General features: G+C 39.6%; 1 protein-coding gene across 3 annotated transcripts in view; it reads left to right on the plus strand.

Moving 5' to 3' along the window:
• Nucleotides 1-1,617: 1,617 nt before the first annotated feature.
• Nucleotides 1,618-17,790, plus strand: part of LOC121628872 (disco-interacting protein 2 homolog C-like) — a 58,301-nt gene continuing 42,128 nt past the window's right edge. The window contains exons 1-4 of one of the 3 annotated variants that reach the window (XM_041968244.1): nucleotides 1,618-2,014; nucleotides 13,850-13,912; nucleotides 14,525-14,629; nucleotides 16,282-16,407. In XM_041968244.1, coding sequence (XP_041824178.1) covers nucleotides 1,936-2,014; nucleotides 13,850-13,912; nucleotides 14,525-14,629; nucleotides 16,282-16,407 — 373 coding nt within the window. In that variant the 5' untranslated portion in view covers nucleotides 1,618-1,935. The remainder of the gene's footprint in view (nucleotides 2,015-13,849; nucleotides 13,913-14,524; nucleotides 14,630-16,281; nucleotides 16,408-17,790) is intronic. The other 2 variants (XM_041968242.1, XM_041968243.1) reach the window with 2 other exon arrangements.

Consider the following 17,790-nt stretch of genomic DNA (forward strand, 5'->3'; position numbering starts at 1 on the left):
TTTTTTTTGGACTAGCTTTCTTGTAATTTCTTTAAGTACCCAGATAGCAGACACATCTGGTCCTACTTTTGGCAATTATGGTTACAGTTATAGTACTGGCAATCTGTACAGATGTGGTCCAAATATGAGGAGCTAACCTGGACATAGATCACAGCAAGTTCTTTGTGGGCCACGTGTTGTTACGTGCCTGAGTTTTGGCAGCCACACTTATAGTCAACGCTGTTAATGAAGGCCAAATATGGGCCAAACAAAACTGCAGATGTGAGCCATATCTGGGCCAAACACTTATTGTTATCTGCGTATTCTCTTTAGCAATAGTTCTCCAGACTTCTCGAAGGACATTTCAAAACTTGTCTTTGAATATTGCTGTCTTCTTTTCTATTCTTTGTCAAGATGTTCCTACACAACTTCAGTAATATTAAGGTCCAGGCTGGGGAGGATTCATCAATCCATAAGGCCTGCTGTTACTGATTTTCAGTCCAGTTCTTGTGTGATTTAGCATACCTCAGGCTTTTCTCTCTACATTAAAAACGGCTTATTGAAAGCCATCCTTCCATGGAGACTATTTCTGATGAGGCTTCGGTGAACAGTAGATATATTGTCGAAGGTCCAGATGCATCTCTCAGGTCTTGTGTCAGGTCTTTGCTGGATTTTTTCCCCTATTTCTTTAAAACATCACTCTCAGATTCTGTTCATCTGCTGTAGATTTTTTCAGACCTGTCACTTCTTTTTTAGTCCTGTGTGTGTGTGTGTGTGTGCACTCGTGTATGCAGTTTCCTCATACTGCACACCGTGCTGGGATATGCCATGTTTTCAGCGAATAGCTTTTTGGGAAACTCCTTATTGGTGCGAAAAAACTATTTTATGTCAGTCAAACTATGTTATATTTGGCATTTTTGTGGATGCAACAAAAGAAATGTAGAAAAATTATTTGTTTTTGTGACAAGCTGCTAATAGCAAAGTGTGTAGAAACACAATGTAGACATTGGTACTTGCTAAATGGCTTGTTATGCATGGACACCACTGGTTCATCCTTTGAGTTAGGACCTTCTTTGTGTTGAATAAATTATCAGGTCAGTGTTCTGGTTTAATAAAAATATTAATAAAAAAATAATAAAAGAAAAAACTCAGACACTTTTGAAAAAGGTCTACTATAAGGACTGGACTTAAAATGAGTGAAAAATAAAGGTCAAAAGCCCAAAGGAAAACTTTGAAAAATCTTAAGAAATCCTGAAGAACTATTGTTCAAGACCACTTTAAAAGATGACAAAGTATGGCTGCTTTGAAACAAAATAGGCTGAAACTGTCAAGAGTGCATCAGAACTTTTTGTAAATGGGACATATATTGAAAAAATACTAGTTTCATGAAGAAAATACCAATTTCAAAACTTTTAAGAGAATTAAAACAGATGCAAACATGAAAAAAAACAGAAAAGTATTGTTGTTTATTTTTTGTACCACTTTAGTGCTCTCGTGCACCGTTTCTGTCAGGTGTAATTAAAACCGTAAGGTGTGGTTTTCCTTGCGCCACCTGTCGGTGATGACCGGTACCGCCACCTCCCTCCCTCTTCTTAACTCCGTCGAGTCACGTGACATCAGCTGCAAGGAGCTGCAAACGGCGCTGAGACTGGGGCTGCGCGTGCCTCATCATCATCATCACTACCGCTACCACAACCACCGCAACGGAAGGGAAGAGAGCCCACCGGAGTCTTTACTGTTTCCAGGAGCCGGGCGCCATGGCGGGCCCACGTTAAAACGAGACCCAGATTTATCCTCTTTGTTCTCCCTCATCGTCGCGCAGTCTTTACGCGCCTCCACTGAGGAGGGGCCGCCGAAGAGCAGCTCTCCCTTTCGGAGCATAGGAGGAGGTAGCTACACCAGCGGCGGAGGAAGTAGCATTTAAACCGGGGAGGTATTTTCTACGGTACAAGCCGAATGGCGGACCGCGAGGCGTCGCCGATACCGTTGGAGATCCGAGCCCGGCTGGCGGAGCTGGAGCTGGAGCTGTCAGAGGGTAAGAAATTAATTAGAAAAAGGGGGGGAGTAGAAAAAAAGCGCAAGCCTCCCCCTCTCTCCCCCTCCTCTTTCTCTTTTCTATCGTTATCACGTTAACTCATCACCATCACCATCCACACCGGGAGCCTACCTACTAACGGAATCCAACCTTTCATTCCTGCGGCCCCCTCCACCTCCTCCTCTTGTCCCCTGCCGCTCCTCCCATCCAGATGTTTGTCAGCCGGAGAACCGGCCCGAACAGCTCTGTGTGGCCCAGAGAGGATGAAGAAGCTAGAGCGGGAACACGCTGCGGGTTTCGGCCGCGGCTCTTTGTCTCAGCTGCGGTGCGGTGAAAAAATAAATAAATAAAAAAAAAACAAAAAACAAAAAATCATCCAAACGTCCTGCTCTTCCGCTTTGGGTCCAAAATCAGAACCGGTGTTTGACCTTGACATGTTGAAACAATCATCCGAGCCTACCTGTGTGTGCGTGTGTGTGCGCGCGTGTGCGTGTGTTTTCGGGTTTAATAATAGCATTGCGATGCAACCCTGCGTGACGGTGCAGTAGAGGGCCAGTTTGGCTTGCCCGCCGTGATCTCAGGCTCCAGCCTCTGTGTTTTTGGGCCTGTGGAGCAGCTGAGGATGAGGAGAATGCCTGGGAATACAACCCCCCCACCACACTCACACACACACACACACCCCTCCGTTATTCCTCTTTTTTCCCATACACACATAAAACAAACACTTTAACGCCCTGCCCATCCACAATGCAACCCATCTCCAATAGAAGCAGGGAATATCTTCCTTACATTATAATGGAAATGGCATATTTTATTCATACAGGCTTGGGAAGGCCTATATTGTGAGGGGTGAAGCCTCCATACACGCTGTGCCGCCTGAAATGTCTCTTTACTGTAGGCCTATATAATCATGTACAGGTGTGTGAGACACACAGTTAGTAAAAATGGCTTTTTTTCCAGATATTTTGTGGCTGATATTGTGTCATGTCACAGAGTCTCCTGGAAGATGTAGAGTATAAATTCTAGGACAAATGTTGAATATTTCAACATGAAAAGGTTTATACTGCATGTGCAAACAATCCCAAATCTGAAGCTATATTCTAAAAACATCAGTACCAGCCTTTGAGATCTCCTGAGAGCAGTACAGCCTCAGTATATCAAACAGTCCTTATTCTTTCTGATCAGCCTCATCATTCATAAAAGCCTTTTATTTTCTCCCACTGCATTGACACACACATAAACACACACACACTCACAGTGAGGTAAAACATTGGCAGCTGCAGGGCTGCTGAAGCTCCTAATCCAGCCGGGAGTGTTTATCAGAGCAGAACCTGCTGCTGGCAGATGTTATTAATGATGGAAACGGTGGTAGGAAGTGGAAACGTCATAGCCCCAACGTCACTCTAAACCTTTAGGTGTGTGTGTGTGCAAAGGACTGGTGGGGTTAGTGGTGGATCACAGCAGGATGAAGCCTTGACAGGCCTCCTGATAGATGTGTCAGTGTGTGGGTCTGTCACTTGTGCTAAAAAAAAACAGGCTGACAACATTTCTTCTGTTGGTTAGTGTGTTGATCACTCATGGTAAGTGTGTGCGGCTTACGTATGTGTGTGGTCATTATAAAATAAGATCATGGTGAGCAGCAGATGAAGCGGTTTAAATGGATGGCATCTTTTCAAAGAGGCTTAGACTGGTCCTGGAAGGAAAGGGAAATGCTTGTTTTTCAGTAGTTTTGACTGTTTGTCTTAAAATTGATGCAGGTTTTGTTTCTGGAGACCATGTTCATGACTGTAGATTGTGCATTTAGGTAATTATTTAATCTCAGATATTCTGTTTCTCCATCTTCATTAGAACTAAAACTGAACAAAAATAAGATCCAACCCAAAGATGTAGCCGTGGGCTTTGGACAATTATATTGTCCGTCTCTTCAACGTGTTTCACATTTCAGGCTGGAGATTTTGAGCCATTTTTATGATGAAAATTTTGTCGCTTCTGTTCTTGTTGGTGATCCTAAAACATGCTAAATGAAAATCAAGACATCTGAAGGCATTGTGGCAAAATAAGCTTTAAATAATTTATTTATATTTTTTTTCAGTCAGTGTACCAACAGATGATATTTTCAGGTCTTTAGTCTAGATGTTTTTAACTGCAAGTCAAGAAGACACAAACAGTTGCAGATTTGGAGTTTAGTACCATGTATTGACATACTTGTGTATAAATTGCAAGGCATATTACAACTGAAGTATTCAACAAAGTTACTGAGTATTGCATGTAACATGTTTGATAATATCCTGCAGCCCTACTTGGTATAAAGGTTTTTACTTAACAGTTGTACAAATACAGCAATTCTCTGATGTACTTGTACATTTTGAGTCAAGTGCACACTTGATCCCTACTTAATTTAATTTTCAGCTCACCCTTTGAATATTATCTGAGAGATGCACAAAAAAGACCTTCTCCAAATCAAGTGCTTACAGACGTGTTCAACAAATATCTTGAAGGTTTGAAACCTCTTCTTCCAAGTGAACGTCGCTTGAAGAACATCACTGTTAGGTGCAGTAAGAAACCTTCAGGCTGCCAGATGTGAAAGGTCGAGGTGTGAAATGTACCTTCACTCTTTATCTGACATCTGAGCTCTGGCAGATAAGCCTCTCTCCTATCATCTCTGCCATGTTTCTGTGACCTGGAGGCATTAAGGCGCTGGTCTTTGGTGTGTCGGAGCATTTAGCCGTGGCTCTTTTGCAGAGTGACTTGCGGTTGAGAGGAACTTAGTTGCCAATGGACTTGTTGGATATTAAGAGGAGAGGCTCTATGAGCTTTTGGTTACAGGGCCACTGAGGAGCTTCAGAACGTTATAAAGTCTAGTGCTTAGATGTCCTACAGACCCTAAAGTAACCGTCATGATAAAGCTATATTTCATTATGGATATTTTTTGGTGAGTTTAAGGACCTTGTGTTTTTATGTCTCTTATACTCTGGAAACAGTCTGAGGTGTTAAATTTAATATGCCTCACCAGAAAAAAACAAACAAAGACATAAAAAAAAAGAAAAACCGATTTGGAACGTGGGGATGCCCGCAGATATATTTAATCAACAGTGATTCTCAGGTGTGAAACTCAGCACATTTTCTCCTCTAGTAAATATTTCACATCTCATACAAAACTTTTTTTTTTTTGTTTCTTAAAAAATATTTTTTTAAAAGCCAGTGGTTGGTTGTGGTTGCACGTGTAAATTGGTGCACTGTTGCCGTTTCTTTATTATCCTCGTTAAAAAGCCTACTTTCGGCGTCCACACAACAAAACAACTGCATATTTAATTTAATCAGACTTAATGAATTAAACCATGAAGCTGATGGGGAGTGTAGTTTTTGTGTAGTTGGGGAACTTATAGTAGAATTCACTGATTTATTTATTTTTTTACTGGTGTCATTATCCAAACATTTTGCTGTACTCTTCTTGTCTTATAAAACATTTAACCTTTTAAAAATAAAAAGTTTTGAAATAAGCAGATAATATCAGATGGTAATTGTTCTATAGTGACTTTGAATGCATCATGTTGATGTCTTTACTGTAGGCATGGTCATGATGTGTTCACAGGAATATTACTGTGTGGTCTTTCTGTCATTCGATCACCTCTTATTGACTCAGTGCTGCTGGTGAGCTCCAGTTTCTTATCAATCCCCATTTTCACTTCTGAATTCCAAGTATTATCAGGAAAAACAATTTGGTCCAATCTTTTTCCGCACTTGCTTTTCACACAAAAACATCACAGCGCAAGGTTTTCTGCTAGAGATGCGTTGTCCTGGCTGGAAGTGTAAGGGGAGAAAGAGGTGTAGGGTATTAGCTGTCCAGAGCAAGCAGGAGGCAGCATTGGATGCAGAAATGACACTGCGTTTTCTTTATAACATGTTGAGAACAGTAGGTGAGCCTCCTTGTTTTGTTGATATGAGTACTGCATGTATCTATATGTAACTATAATAGCAGGGAGTGAGTGGAAAGCAGCATACAGTTCAGCCGAATGGATACACCTTCATAAGCATGAAGCACACACGCTCCTGTGCACACCAGCTGCAAATGCTCTGGACACATTTATACGTTGTCTCACCTGCTGGTGTCGTAGAGATTATACTTAGGGCCTGAGTGGAAAGCCCAGAAGAATTTTGGGAACTGTTGCATTCTAACTTTACACCAGTCTGGAATAGCTCCAGAACATTTCAGAAATAGCTTTGCTGTACATTTAATGCCAGTCCTGGAGCTTATATAAAACAGCAGAGATCTAGAGTTGAGGCGTACTACTCCGTTATCCCAGGACCAACCTTTTTAAAGAAGGCCTTGAGCAGGACCGATCTAATGAAGTTCAGGGTACCAGAAATAATAAATTGCAATGATTATTTGCAGCCTTTTCAGTTGTGTTAGTTTTGTTCTGTGATTTAGACAATGTGGTGGTGTGTGTCTTTAAACTCACAAAGTGCGCAAACATCTTGAATGGCCGGCAGTACAACAAAATCCTGAATCTGGTTTTACCTGACTTTAAGCTACTATTTGAGCTGGAGGAGTCTTTGTACTGCAATTAAATTTCTAAACTCTGAGAAATATTCAGGCATTTTTGTATCAAACATATTTAATCCTTTTAAAGAAGCCAAAGACTGGACAAACACAAGTAGTCGATCAAGAATTCTTCCAACAGAAAGTACCATCAGTGCCCATTAGTATTGATGTTTGAAAGCCTCCCTTATTGATTGGTTATTTGGTTAAATCCGACATAATTAGTCCACGAGACAAAAGCAGAGCCTTTTTTTTTCCATAATTTTGAAGCCAGCTGGTGACAGCTTGATGAGTGATGCGTTGGTGTGTTATCAGAACGGAGCGCTTGTCAGTCAGTCGTTGTGCAGCCTGTTTGAAATGACGTCTGTCTCCATCCCTTTACCCGCTGAGCCTAACAACGTCCAGAACTAGACTGTGGACTGGTTCTGTGGGCGTGTTGTGTAATTTGACTGCTCACGGAGGACAACTCAGACCAAAATAGTTCAGACTGACTGAAAATCAATGTCATGAGTTTGCTGATGATCCACTATCAGGGCTCATGAACGACGACAGGTCTGCTGTACTTGATCTGCTGAAACCATCGTGCCTCATGAGGTGTTGAAGTCCTGACTGCTTTGTTCCTCATGGAGGTAAACAGTGAGGGAAAAGGATGCTTATTAGCATGTAGCTTACTTCACCTTACAGCAGTAAGAACTGCAGCATCATCCTGGCTCACCTCCACCCTTCAGATTCCCAATAATCAATATAAACAATGAAGCCAGATTGTCACAAGGGGTCCGATACCCAGAGAGATGGGATTTAACTACTAATATAATACTAATTTGCATATTCATCTTGATCAACCTGCATCTCAGACTTCATTAGATCTTGACCTGCCTTTTGCTGGTTTGATGTCAGTATGCAGTGCTAGCAGCACCCTAGCAGGAAACACTTCCTCCTGTTTGCTTTTAACAGTAAAATCTTTTTAAGTGGGTCAGACTGAATAGTGAGAAGAAATGAGATGAGAGGTGTTGCTGTGGCTAAACAAAAACAAAATAAAAATGATGAACAGCTGGCATTATTTACTGAGTGCAAACACCAAACATTTGCAGCTTGTAGGACTGTCACATGGGCTTTTAGTGATGAGTTGAGACATTTGTGTCAGAATGTTGCACATTTTCATGAAATGAAACTATTATTTAGAGAAAAATAAAAAAAGAAGCAAAAATAGAAAAGATTTTGTAGTTTTAAGATTGTTTGATAAGACCCTGTGTTGTTAGATCTTGTGTGAATATCTGAAAATCTGTTTGAATGTTTGGTTTGACATGGACATCCAAAGATGTCAACTTTGATTGCAAGCCAACGGAATAAACCATTTTCTCTCTTATCCCTCAATATTATGAACAATTGATTGGCCCACTAATAATCAAGCAGTTATATTTGCCCTTTTGAGATGGTCAGCTCCGGCCACTGGTCTTCATGAATCTGATGAACTGACAGTAATGATGTAGACCCCTGCTTTGGATTACCTGTGGTCATTTATGAAGTAGTTGCATTTTTGTCTATGAAGTGTAGCACAGAGTGCAGAATACATCTAGTCAGGCAACAGTCATTCAGCTGCTTCCTAAATAATCAGCACTGGCAACCAAAAAGCCCACAGTGGTCGACCACTGGAGGTTTGTATTTTAACTGGTGACATCTTAACCCACTGCTCCCACAGTCTGGCCTAGTTATCTTTTTTTGTTGTTGTTGTTGTGGGAGTGACTCTTGGCTGCTACTGCAAATGTTTGTGTGTGTGTGTGTGTGTGTGGCCCCTGGCTCTGCTGTGGACAAATGAGTTTTAGTTAGAGGACACTCTGCAGTCCACACGGGTCCCTGCATGTGAGTGTGACAGCCCAAGGTCCCCGAAGCGTGACACATCCAGTCCTTCAGATGGGTGTGTGTGTGTGTGTGTGTGTGTGCGTTCGTGTGTGTGTGGGCTGCTGGAGGTAGATTTAGTTACCATGGTGGCTTGCTGGGTGGACTGATTGTTAATGATGACAAGAAAGAGAGCCAGATGTAAAATTGCTGCTACCATTATATACTGTTATTATCACACTGTTACTTTTACTATTATTATATTATCATCTCACAAGTACCCTGAAGTGTATCTATTCAATTTTTCTACTTTCAATATTTCATCTTATTGTGTTTTTTTCTGAGTATTTTTGTGCATTTTGTGTACGATACCTGCTATAACAACTTAATTTACCCTTGGGGATGAATAAATCTATCTATCTATCTATCTATCTATCTATCTATCTATCTATCTGTCTGTCTGTCTGTCTGTCTGTCTGTCTGTCTGTCTGTCTGTCTGTCTGTCTGTCTGTCTGTCTGTCTGTCTGTCTGTCTGTCTGTCTGTCTGTCTAAAAGCTAGAAGATAGATGGAAACTGCTGCTGAACTTCAGTACTTGATTTGAAAGAGGTTCATATTTTCCATACTTCTTTTTTAATCAACAAGCTCAAACTTCTCAGCCTTTGGCTTTTTATAATCTTAATCAGAATAAATGGGTTTGGATTTCTGTCTCATTAAGTAACATCTGGAACATGGGATTTGGTACAGTTGCTGTTTTGGACACATCTCAGCCAGTTTTCTTTAGGTCAAAAACTGATCAAACAAATGCTTAAATAACACTTCCAAAATGTTAATAATTTGACATTTTCAACACTTGATGCTAAAACACCATTTAGAGTGAGCCACAGATGATAAATGTCAAGTTTTCTGAGAATCAAAGAGCAGGTCTTCACTGAGTTATTGCCGAAGGGGCAGAAATTCATAGAGAAGACAACAGTAGAAGGAAGTGGTGCTGCATAGCAGCAGGGCACAGCAAATTGGACTCTGAGCAAAAGGTGCATGTTATTCTGGGAAATGTAGCTGGTGTTGACTGAAACAAAGCAGGTTGATGTGAAATCTGGTCTCAACAATGGTGATAATTCCCAGATATGATCTCTTATGGTGGATGGTGATTACGTCTTCTTTCTAATCTGTAGTGTGAACCTATTTCTTAGCCCATTTTTAAGTTTCTCAAGAAATTATATATAATATATAGTAACATCTGGGTCTGGTCAGATTAAACAAGCAATAGAAACATCCAGAGTGGATTTAGGATATTATAACAATTATTTATGTTCAGATGTTGTTTGGCTCAAACATAATTAATCAGCTCATTAACTGATGAGAGGTTGCAGCGGTTTCTGTGAGTTAAACTCCGGTTATTTTTTTATGGTGAAAGCTGGTGGAAAAGCATCAGATCAGGACTGATGGGTTTTGCTGCAGAGGGCATCACAAGCTTGCAATGTTCTTGACAAAACGTCAAAAAAGTCTCAGCAGGCAGAAAAACTCCGATCTGAAGTTGGTCGCAATCGATCCGCTCAGCTGTGTGTCATTAAAACAGCTGAGTGTTGGGGAGCAGGGAGGAGAGGGAGCCATGAGGAGGAGGATGGAAATCAGACTGCTAATAAAGGCCAGTATGAAACACACACACATCAGAGACACAACTAATATACATCCACCCAAGCAGGTATCATTAGCCTTCTTCTAACATCTGATGCACCAAATCCAAGATGGCTGTTATAAGCCCTCTCCAGGAGAACCGTTGCTAGGCAACTCCCTCCCTGCTCTGCTGCACTGCAAGTTGAAGATGGCGTCTCCCCACGGACCACACGAGTGTGTCTGCGTGTGTGTGGTGTGTGTGTGTGTTGGACAGAGAGAGAGAGACAGGGGAAGAACCAGGAATATTGTTACACCGCGGCTGAACTGAGAGGTGGCCTCGCTCAGATCCACACACAGCTGAGCAGAACAGATGAGCAGATTGTACCCAGATGTTCTGGCTGTTCTCCACCATCCGGTTGCAAAATCAGACTCTTTTTCTGCATCTCTTTTTCAAATCACTGTATTTGTCTCTGAGTTTGTGCTTGGTTCTGCCTCATGGAAACATGGAAACCTGATGCTTATTCTTTTCTTCCTTTTGTCCAGTTTTTTACCTCACAGGCACTACAGTACTGTTTTGTTTTTTTCTGTGTATTTCTTGCATTTGATCAGAAGATATGACTGAGCTATAGCAGAAGATTTGGGAGCTTCACTTGTTGTGCAGGGACATACTGTCCAGGAAGTGGGCAGAAATATGTATTTCTGTCTTGGAAACTTGATTCATTGCAGCTCCAGTTTGTACAAATGCAATGTGTCAGGGTTTGTTTGCAGTCTGAACTTGTTTGCATCTGTGCCCTCAGTTCTTGAAACCATTTGTGTGTGAACAGCTGAGTTCATCTTTTTGTTATCTGACAAAGACAGAAGAGCCCCCCACTCTGCAATAAGTGAGCCTCTTCTGCTGTTAGGCGATGAGTTTCAGTAGTTATATCAGATAAATGTCAGACTATTTAGCGTGAGGCAGCTGTAGCGGTATAAATGTGCACTCAAAGTAATCAAGATCATATACAGCCCTATGGTTTTTTTATTATCAAAACAACCTCCACAACAGGATCAGAACCAGAACTGATTTACTGGCGGTGTATCTAAAACTCCTGTTGTTTTTTTATCTGAACCACAGAGTCCAGAAACATATCAGTTTAACAGGTGGCGTGTTACTTCACAACTGCAAACACACTGAAATTTATTTTGAGTTAATCCCACATAAATCATCCTGCGGCAGGAAAGACTCACTTAGGCGCTGGATTAATCTGCTGCTGAAAATAGTCCCTAACAGATACCACGTCTCCTGTTTGGGTAACATTTCCTAAAGTCTACAGCTGTTTTTGAAAAAAAAAAAAAATCATTTGTCTTTGTTGATATTAACAAAAAATCTTAAGCACAAATCAAAGTTTTTCATTAAAGCAAAAATCTGTTTTTGGTTTTTAAAAGAGCTCAGACTGATTTGCACCTTATTGGTGCAATTTCCACTTATTCTGTGCAGAATGATATTTTGAGAGCACTGGTGTGGAAAAATGCACCTCCTCTGTTATCGTCGGATTTGATTAGACTTCCAGTCTCTGGCAATTAAATGAGCATCAGTAATTAGCAAACTGGTGTGAGACAGTTTAACAGCATTTAATTGGGATAAACAAGGAAGTATTAGCTCATATTAGTCCTGCCGTAAGGACCCCAGGGTGCTGTGATTGATAGGCGTTGTTGTTTGTGTCCATAGGAGGGAGGTTGCCAAGGTAACACAGGCCTCCCCAGAGACTGTAATGAGTTTTACCATAGAGGCCAACCAAACTGATCTATCTCTGTGTTCACTACTTGTTACCAATTTGCGTCAAGTTTTATGGTCATGGCTATTGATGGTTGATGCTTGTTGATCATCTAAGTTCATCTTAAGAAGTATTTTAAAATGTCTTATTAAACGTGTTTTAAATGATAATGCAAGGCCACAGAAAGGACATTTGTGATGTTGTTTGAAGCAGTTCCTCATTCATATGTTATACTCATCATTAACAAATTTTATGACTAAAAAATCTTTCATTATCTCACTATCTGAGTTTCGTTAAGCTTAGTTTTAAACAAAATCCCAAAACCATGGTCTGGGTTTTCAAAATCACAATCATCGACAAATTCTGGCTGAAGTGATAATATACAAAATAGGACTATCATGTTTTCTTTAAAGTTAAGAACATTTGTTCCAGTGTGGGGAAACTTCAACCATCAGTATTCCCTTTTAATTATAAAAATACAATCTGTAAGAACTTCAGGCCAGAAGTAGATAGAAGCATCAGAGCTTTAGAATAACTGGACCTGTTGCCTACCCTGGTAAATTCTTGATAAAATTAACTAGTGTTTGAAACATTGCTATGGAAATTGAGGAGACTAGCAAAATCATCTAAACAGGACAGTCATGACAGCAAGTACTAGTATGTTAATGTTGGGTATTTTATATCCTGTGACTGTCTAATATTCAGCGCTGTCAGCTACAGCAGGTGCCTTTGTCATGGGCTTGTAAAAGTCAAACAAGATAGCAACATTCATATGTAAAAATTTGTGACCCACACTGGTATCATGTCAGGATAAGGATTTTTAAGACAGAATTGGAGCCAACAAAAAGTTCCTTTAATCAGAACTATTGTACTTTTGATGTCTTTATGAACACTATGCAATCAATCACAGTCTGAGCTGGAAGAAAATAAGTAAATTTGATGATTTGCACTCATTAAGATAGCGGTTTTATCAGGAACTTTAATGAAAGGCCATGACCTGAAGCTAAGGAACAGTTGAGACATGCAACAAGACAATGATCCAAACCACAAAAGTAAACTTCAGATTTAGTTTGTCAATGATTGTGACTTAAATAAAGATCACAATTCAACCTTCATGTGACCAACAGCTTGTCAGACAACAGTCATGAAGATTCAGATGAAACTGTACTGGTACCATTCTGATTGTTATAATTACTTTATTGCAGCTGAGATTTTGACAGTGTCTGTCTTAAACACATGGAGTCTGTCAGTGCTTCATCATCACTCATCTGCTGAGTCTGGTTTAATCATTGTGCGTTCTTGATTTATAAGACTTTATAGTCTCAAGGCCATAAATTGTATAGAAAAGTGAAGGACTTTATTCTTAAAGACTCACACGTTTGTCCACGTTTGTTGTTGCATTTGGATGTTTCTGTGAAATAAGAAAAAGTGACTGGGAGTTTGGGGACCTTTTTGTCACCTCAGATCAGCATTTCAGATGTGTAAACCATTTCTTTTCAGCTCTTCACGGCCAACAAGCAATGCTTTGGACATGATGTGTAATAAAGGACAAATTTACATTTAATATGAGGCTACATGCCAGGGAGAAGTTTATGCCTGTGGTTATCCATCCTCGATCTTTGCAGGGTCATTTTGATCCTCAGGTTTCCATTTCCGTCCAGCATCTGTTACTGAAACAAGAAATTAATTTTGAAGATAAAGGAAAATGGAAAATTGTGGAAATCAGTGTGCGTTATTGTTGTTTTCTCATTATTCATTTTCATCCTCATTTATTACTTCATTTTATGTTTTATTTGTGTTCACATTTTTATTTTTAATTAACAGTGAGAGGCAAACATTAAAGACTGGGAGAGATAGAAGAGGCTGTGTGTCATGAGACAAACGTCTCAGACCAGATAAACGTATTTGTCCAAGTTTCAAGCATTCTCTATAACAAAAAGGAAAAAAAAAACAACAATAGTATGAGCTACTAACAAAACCGGCAATGATTAATTGGTGATTAAAAAATTACTAATATGCATAGATAGACAAAACCGTCCCACTCAGCCATCTTTAGCTCTCTCACTCTATTTATTTCTGTCTGTTTACAGGGGACATCACTCAGAAGGGTTATGAGAAGAAGAGGTCCAAGCTGATAAGGGCATATGCTGGAGGTAATTTAGCAACCTCTGACCCCTCCACACATCCCCACTCAGCTAAAATATTCCCATACCACTACTGGAGCATCGATCTGGTATCATGACAAATACAGTTGCGTTGACACCGTACTCTACTTTATCGATTCAGTCTTCAGCCGCCGTCATTAGCAAATTTAGGTTAGGACTCCCTAGAGCTCAGCTTGGGCCTGCTCCTCTGTATCTGCATCTGGTCGTTCTGTAGTCACTCGCTGCCTCCACACTCACAGGCCCCAACAGGCCTCAGAGCTACTAAAACACACAGTCATCCATCACACACCCGGGTTTATCCCTGTCGTACATCACAGGCTTCTGCAGTAATGGGTCATGGGATACTGAGGGATGTTCTGTCACAAAGCAGAGATGAAATTACCATATTTTCTGATTTTGTTTTCTCTTATTTCCTTTGGTTATTTTATGTTATGAAGTCAGAAAAATACATATTTTTCTGCAAGATCAAGTCACCTCCATGTTTGTTTTTCTTTTTGGCACTCTATCTATTGCTTTTGTCAAATGTGGTCGTGCATATGTGTGTGTGTCTGCACATATATGTGTGTGTCCGTCCGCCTGCTTATATGCCTGCCTCTGTAGGTATGGAAGGGCCAATGTCTCATCGGGCCCCACTCGGCCCTCCTTCTGCTGCCCGTTTCCACCGGCGGAGAACCTCTGGCACAAGAGATGAACGCTACAGATCAGGTAAAGAAACTAGAAAACAAGGACTCGTGGAGAGAAACTTCTGATGCAGAATAGAAACAATAAACTAAAACTGAATTACTCATCTGGTATTGAGACCTCACCCGTTAGCCTCCTTTAAGCAGGATGACAAATCTGTTTTGATTTACGCATTTTCCCATAAACTTAAAGTGGAAGAACTTTCAACCATATATTTGGAAAATTTTAGATTTTGCAGTAAAACAAGGTCTGCTTTTGATAACAAAAATAATACTAGTGTATATACTTTAAAGATTTGAAGATGTGTAGAGAACTTTTTCTTGAAAATGTACTGTATCTTTTATCTTTTTTGTTGTTTAATGTTTAAGTTTACTAAATATTTTCTCCACAGTCTGCACAACTTTTTCAGCTCCAAATAAGCATTATTATGCCTATTTCCTGCTCTATATTGCTTTTATTAAAAAAATAATCACAGTTAAAAGAAAAGAAAGTATTGTCTCTGACACTTAGCCTTTTATTCAGCTCCTGAATTTGTCCTCCTGTCTCTTTAAAAACCCTACTTTCCTCTGATTGGCCAACATCATGAAGCCTGATTTCCTGTAAGCTCTGTGGCTTTTGCTTCATGGGTTTTTGCCTGAGGGAAAGGACCATATTGCTTTTATTTTTTTAATTCAATTCAAAGAAATCAGTATCAGTTACCAACCTTTACTTCCTTCTTGGCCTTAACATTCAGTTGTACGTGCCCATAAAACCCACCGGCTTTACAAATCTCACAGTTTGTCTTTCTGGCATTAAATCCTACATCGCCCAAATATTCTCAAGTTCAATGTCAAAAAAAAAAAATCTGAGGTGATTCCTTCTATTGTTTCTAGTCTTGGTAATCTCTCAGATATCACCCAGGCTGCTTAATATCTAGGAGGAATATCTTTTTTTAACCTTAGTTTTGATGCTCAGGTCAAGCTTTACAACTGAAATTAGATCATTTCTTTCACCTTCTCACTTACAAAAGGTCATGCATGCTTTTGTCTATTCTTGCCCTGACAGTTGTAGTTCGTTGTACTCAGATCAGGGCTCCCTCTGTCGACTTTGCTTAATTCAAAACGCTGCAACAAAACTCATTACTTGTGCAAGAAAAAGTATGAGCACAACACCCCTGTGCTTGCTTCCCTTCGCTGGCTTCCTGTTAGATTTAGTATTGGTTTCAAATTCTTACCCTTCACCTTCAAAGCCTTAAATGTCCTTGCCCTGACATACTGTATATCTCAGATTTACTGACCTGGTATGTGCCCTCAGGACCACTGAGATTCACAGATATTGTTAGCTATCCTCAGATCCCAGCTTGTAACAAAGAGCCCCCGCTTAATGAACCTCTTTGCACTCAGACACATAACATCTCTTGATACCTTTAAATCTTTTAAAACTTTACTTTTTTGGAAGGCCTTTAGTATTGTCTGATGAATATTGTTGCTAATATGGCTGCCTCATCACCACTATGTAGGGAGGGGTGCTATATACATAATACCTTGTTATCATTATTGATACTGTTAATGTTAGAGTGCAGGAGGATGCAAAATGGTCCACTGCACAGCACCTTAGTGTTACCTCTATGAGATCCACTTTTAACATGAAACGTTCCTTTTCTGCTGCCTGATTGTGACTTCCCATTTGTTTCTCAGACGTCCACACAGAGGCGGTGCAGGCAGTGTTGGCACGACACGTAGAGAGAAAGATGGCAGTGCCCATGCCCTCCAAAAGACGTTCCCTGGTGGTTCAGACTTCAATGGATGCATACACTCCTCCAGGTGACGACACACAGACAAAAACCTCACCTGCACTGATCATTCACTAGTCTTCCTTTTCTTTGTCATGGTCTCCATTATAGACTGATTTTGTGAGTTTAAAAAACATGATAAAAGCAAATTATGATTTCAATCCAGGCAGGCTGAACTTTCTTAGACATTTTCGTTCGAACAGAAACGAAATGCACTCATCAAAAACTGCAAACCCACTGACAGATTTACTCTAAAAGCAAAACATGGAGAGCTGTAAGGTTACACCCTGTCAGGTTTTGTAAAATGTATAATTGAAATATGAGTAATACAGATTATTAGCAATATTTCAGTGTTTTTTTTTGTTCACTGTGACCACTGAATCATGACTGGAAAGGGCTAGCAGGGCTGACCTTTACCTCAAATACGAGCTCATCAGATTGACCATAATCAAAGTCGATTGGTGTTGATTGAATTTTAATGAAGGAAATATAATAACTTTGTTTCCTGTGTAATTTGCTTTTTAACATTTGAGAACATTATTAAACAGACCTGACATCTCCCCAAAGGCTCATGAAACTTTTTGTCTAAATATGTCTTAACTTTATATGCCTCTTCACTTACTAACAATGACTTAGATTAAGTTTTAAAAGAAGATTTAAAAGCAGTTGTGAACTGGGTTAAAAAAACAACAACTTGTTTTGAATGTATCTAAAACCAACTGTATGGTAATTGGCTCTCATTACAACATCAGAAAAAATCTTCAGTTAAATCTAAAAATCAAGAAGGTGTGTATCAACCAAGTGCAAGAGACCAAACTGCTGGGAGTTTTCCCAGATGACAAACTTTCATGTAAAACACATAGATATAAAATTGTTAATAAAATGGGAAGTGGCATCTCTGTCATTAGAAGACGCAGGGCATATTTGTCACTAAAATCAGTTAAATTAATAATACAAGCTTTAATCTTGTCAAATCTTTACTTCTGCCCAGTGGTCTGATCAAAAGTCACAGCGGACATGATCAATATACTTCAGAGTGCAAAATAGAGCAGCTGGCATTGTCCTCCGTTGTGATTTCAGGACAAATGTATTTAAAATGCATAGAAATCTCAACTGGTTAGTGGTAACAGAAAGAACTTTATTCATTTCTAATTTATAAGAAATGTGTCAAAAACCCAGCAAGTTCTATACCAAAAACCTATGCTGCAGTTCAGAAAACCATAATTATTATAATTATTAATAAATAAATAATATAATATAAATAACATATATAATCTAAATATTTATTAAAGTTGGTCATTGGTTATAACTATACATTGAATTTGTTGATGCAAGTTACATAACATATGGATATGTATTGTTTTGATTTATAGTTAAATGTTTAAGGACTTTTATTTTGTTTTTATTTCTATTT

The sequence above is a fragment of the Melanotaenia boesemani genome, chromosome 18 (genome assembly GCF_017639745.1).
Source record: "Melanotaenia boesemani isolate fMelBoe1 chromosome 18, fMelBoe1.pri, whole genome shotgun sequence".
Lineage (NCBI taxonomy): Eukaryota > Metazoa > Chordata > Actinopteri > Atheriniformes > Melanotaeniidae > Melanotaenia > Melanotaenia boesemani.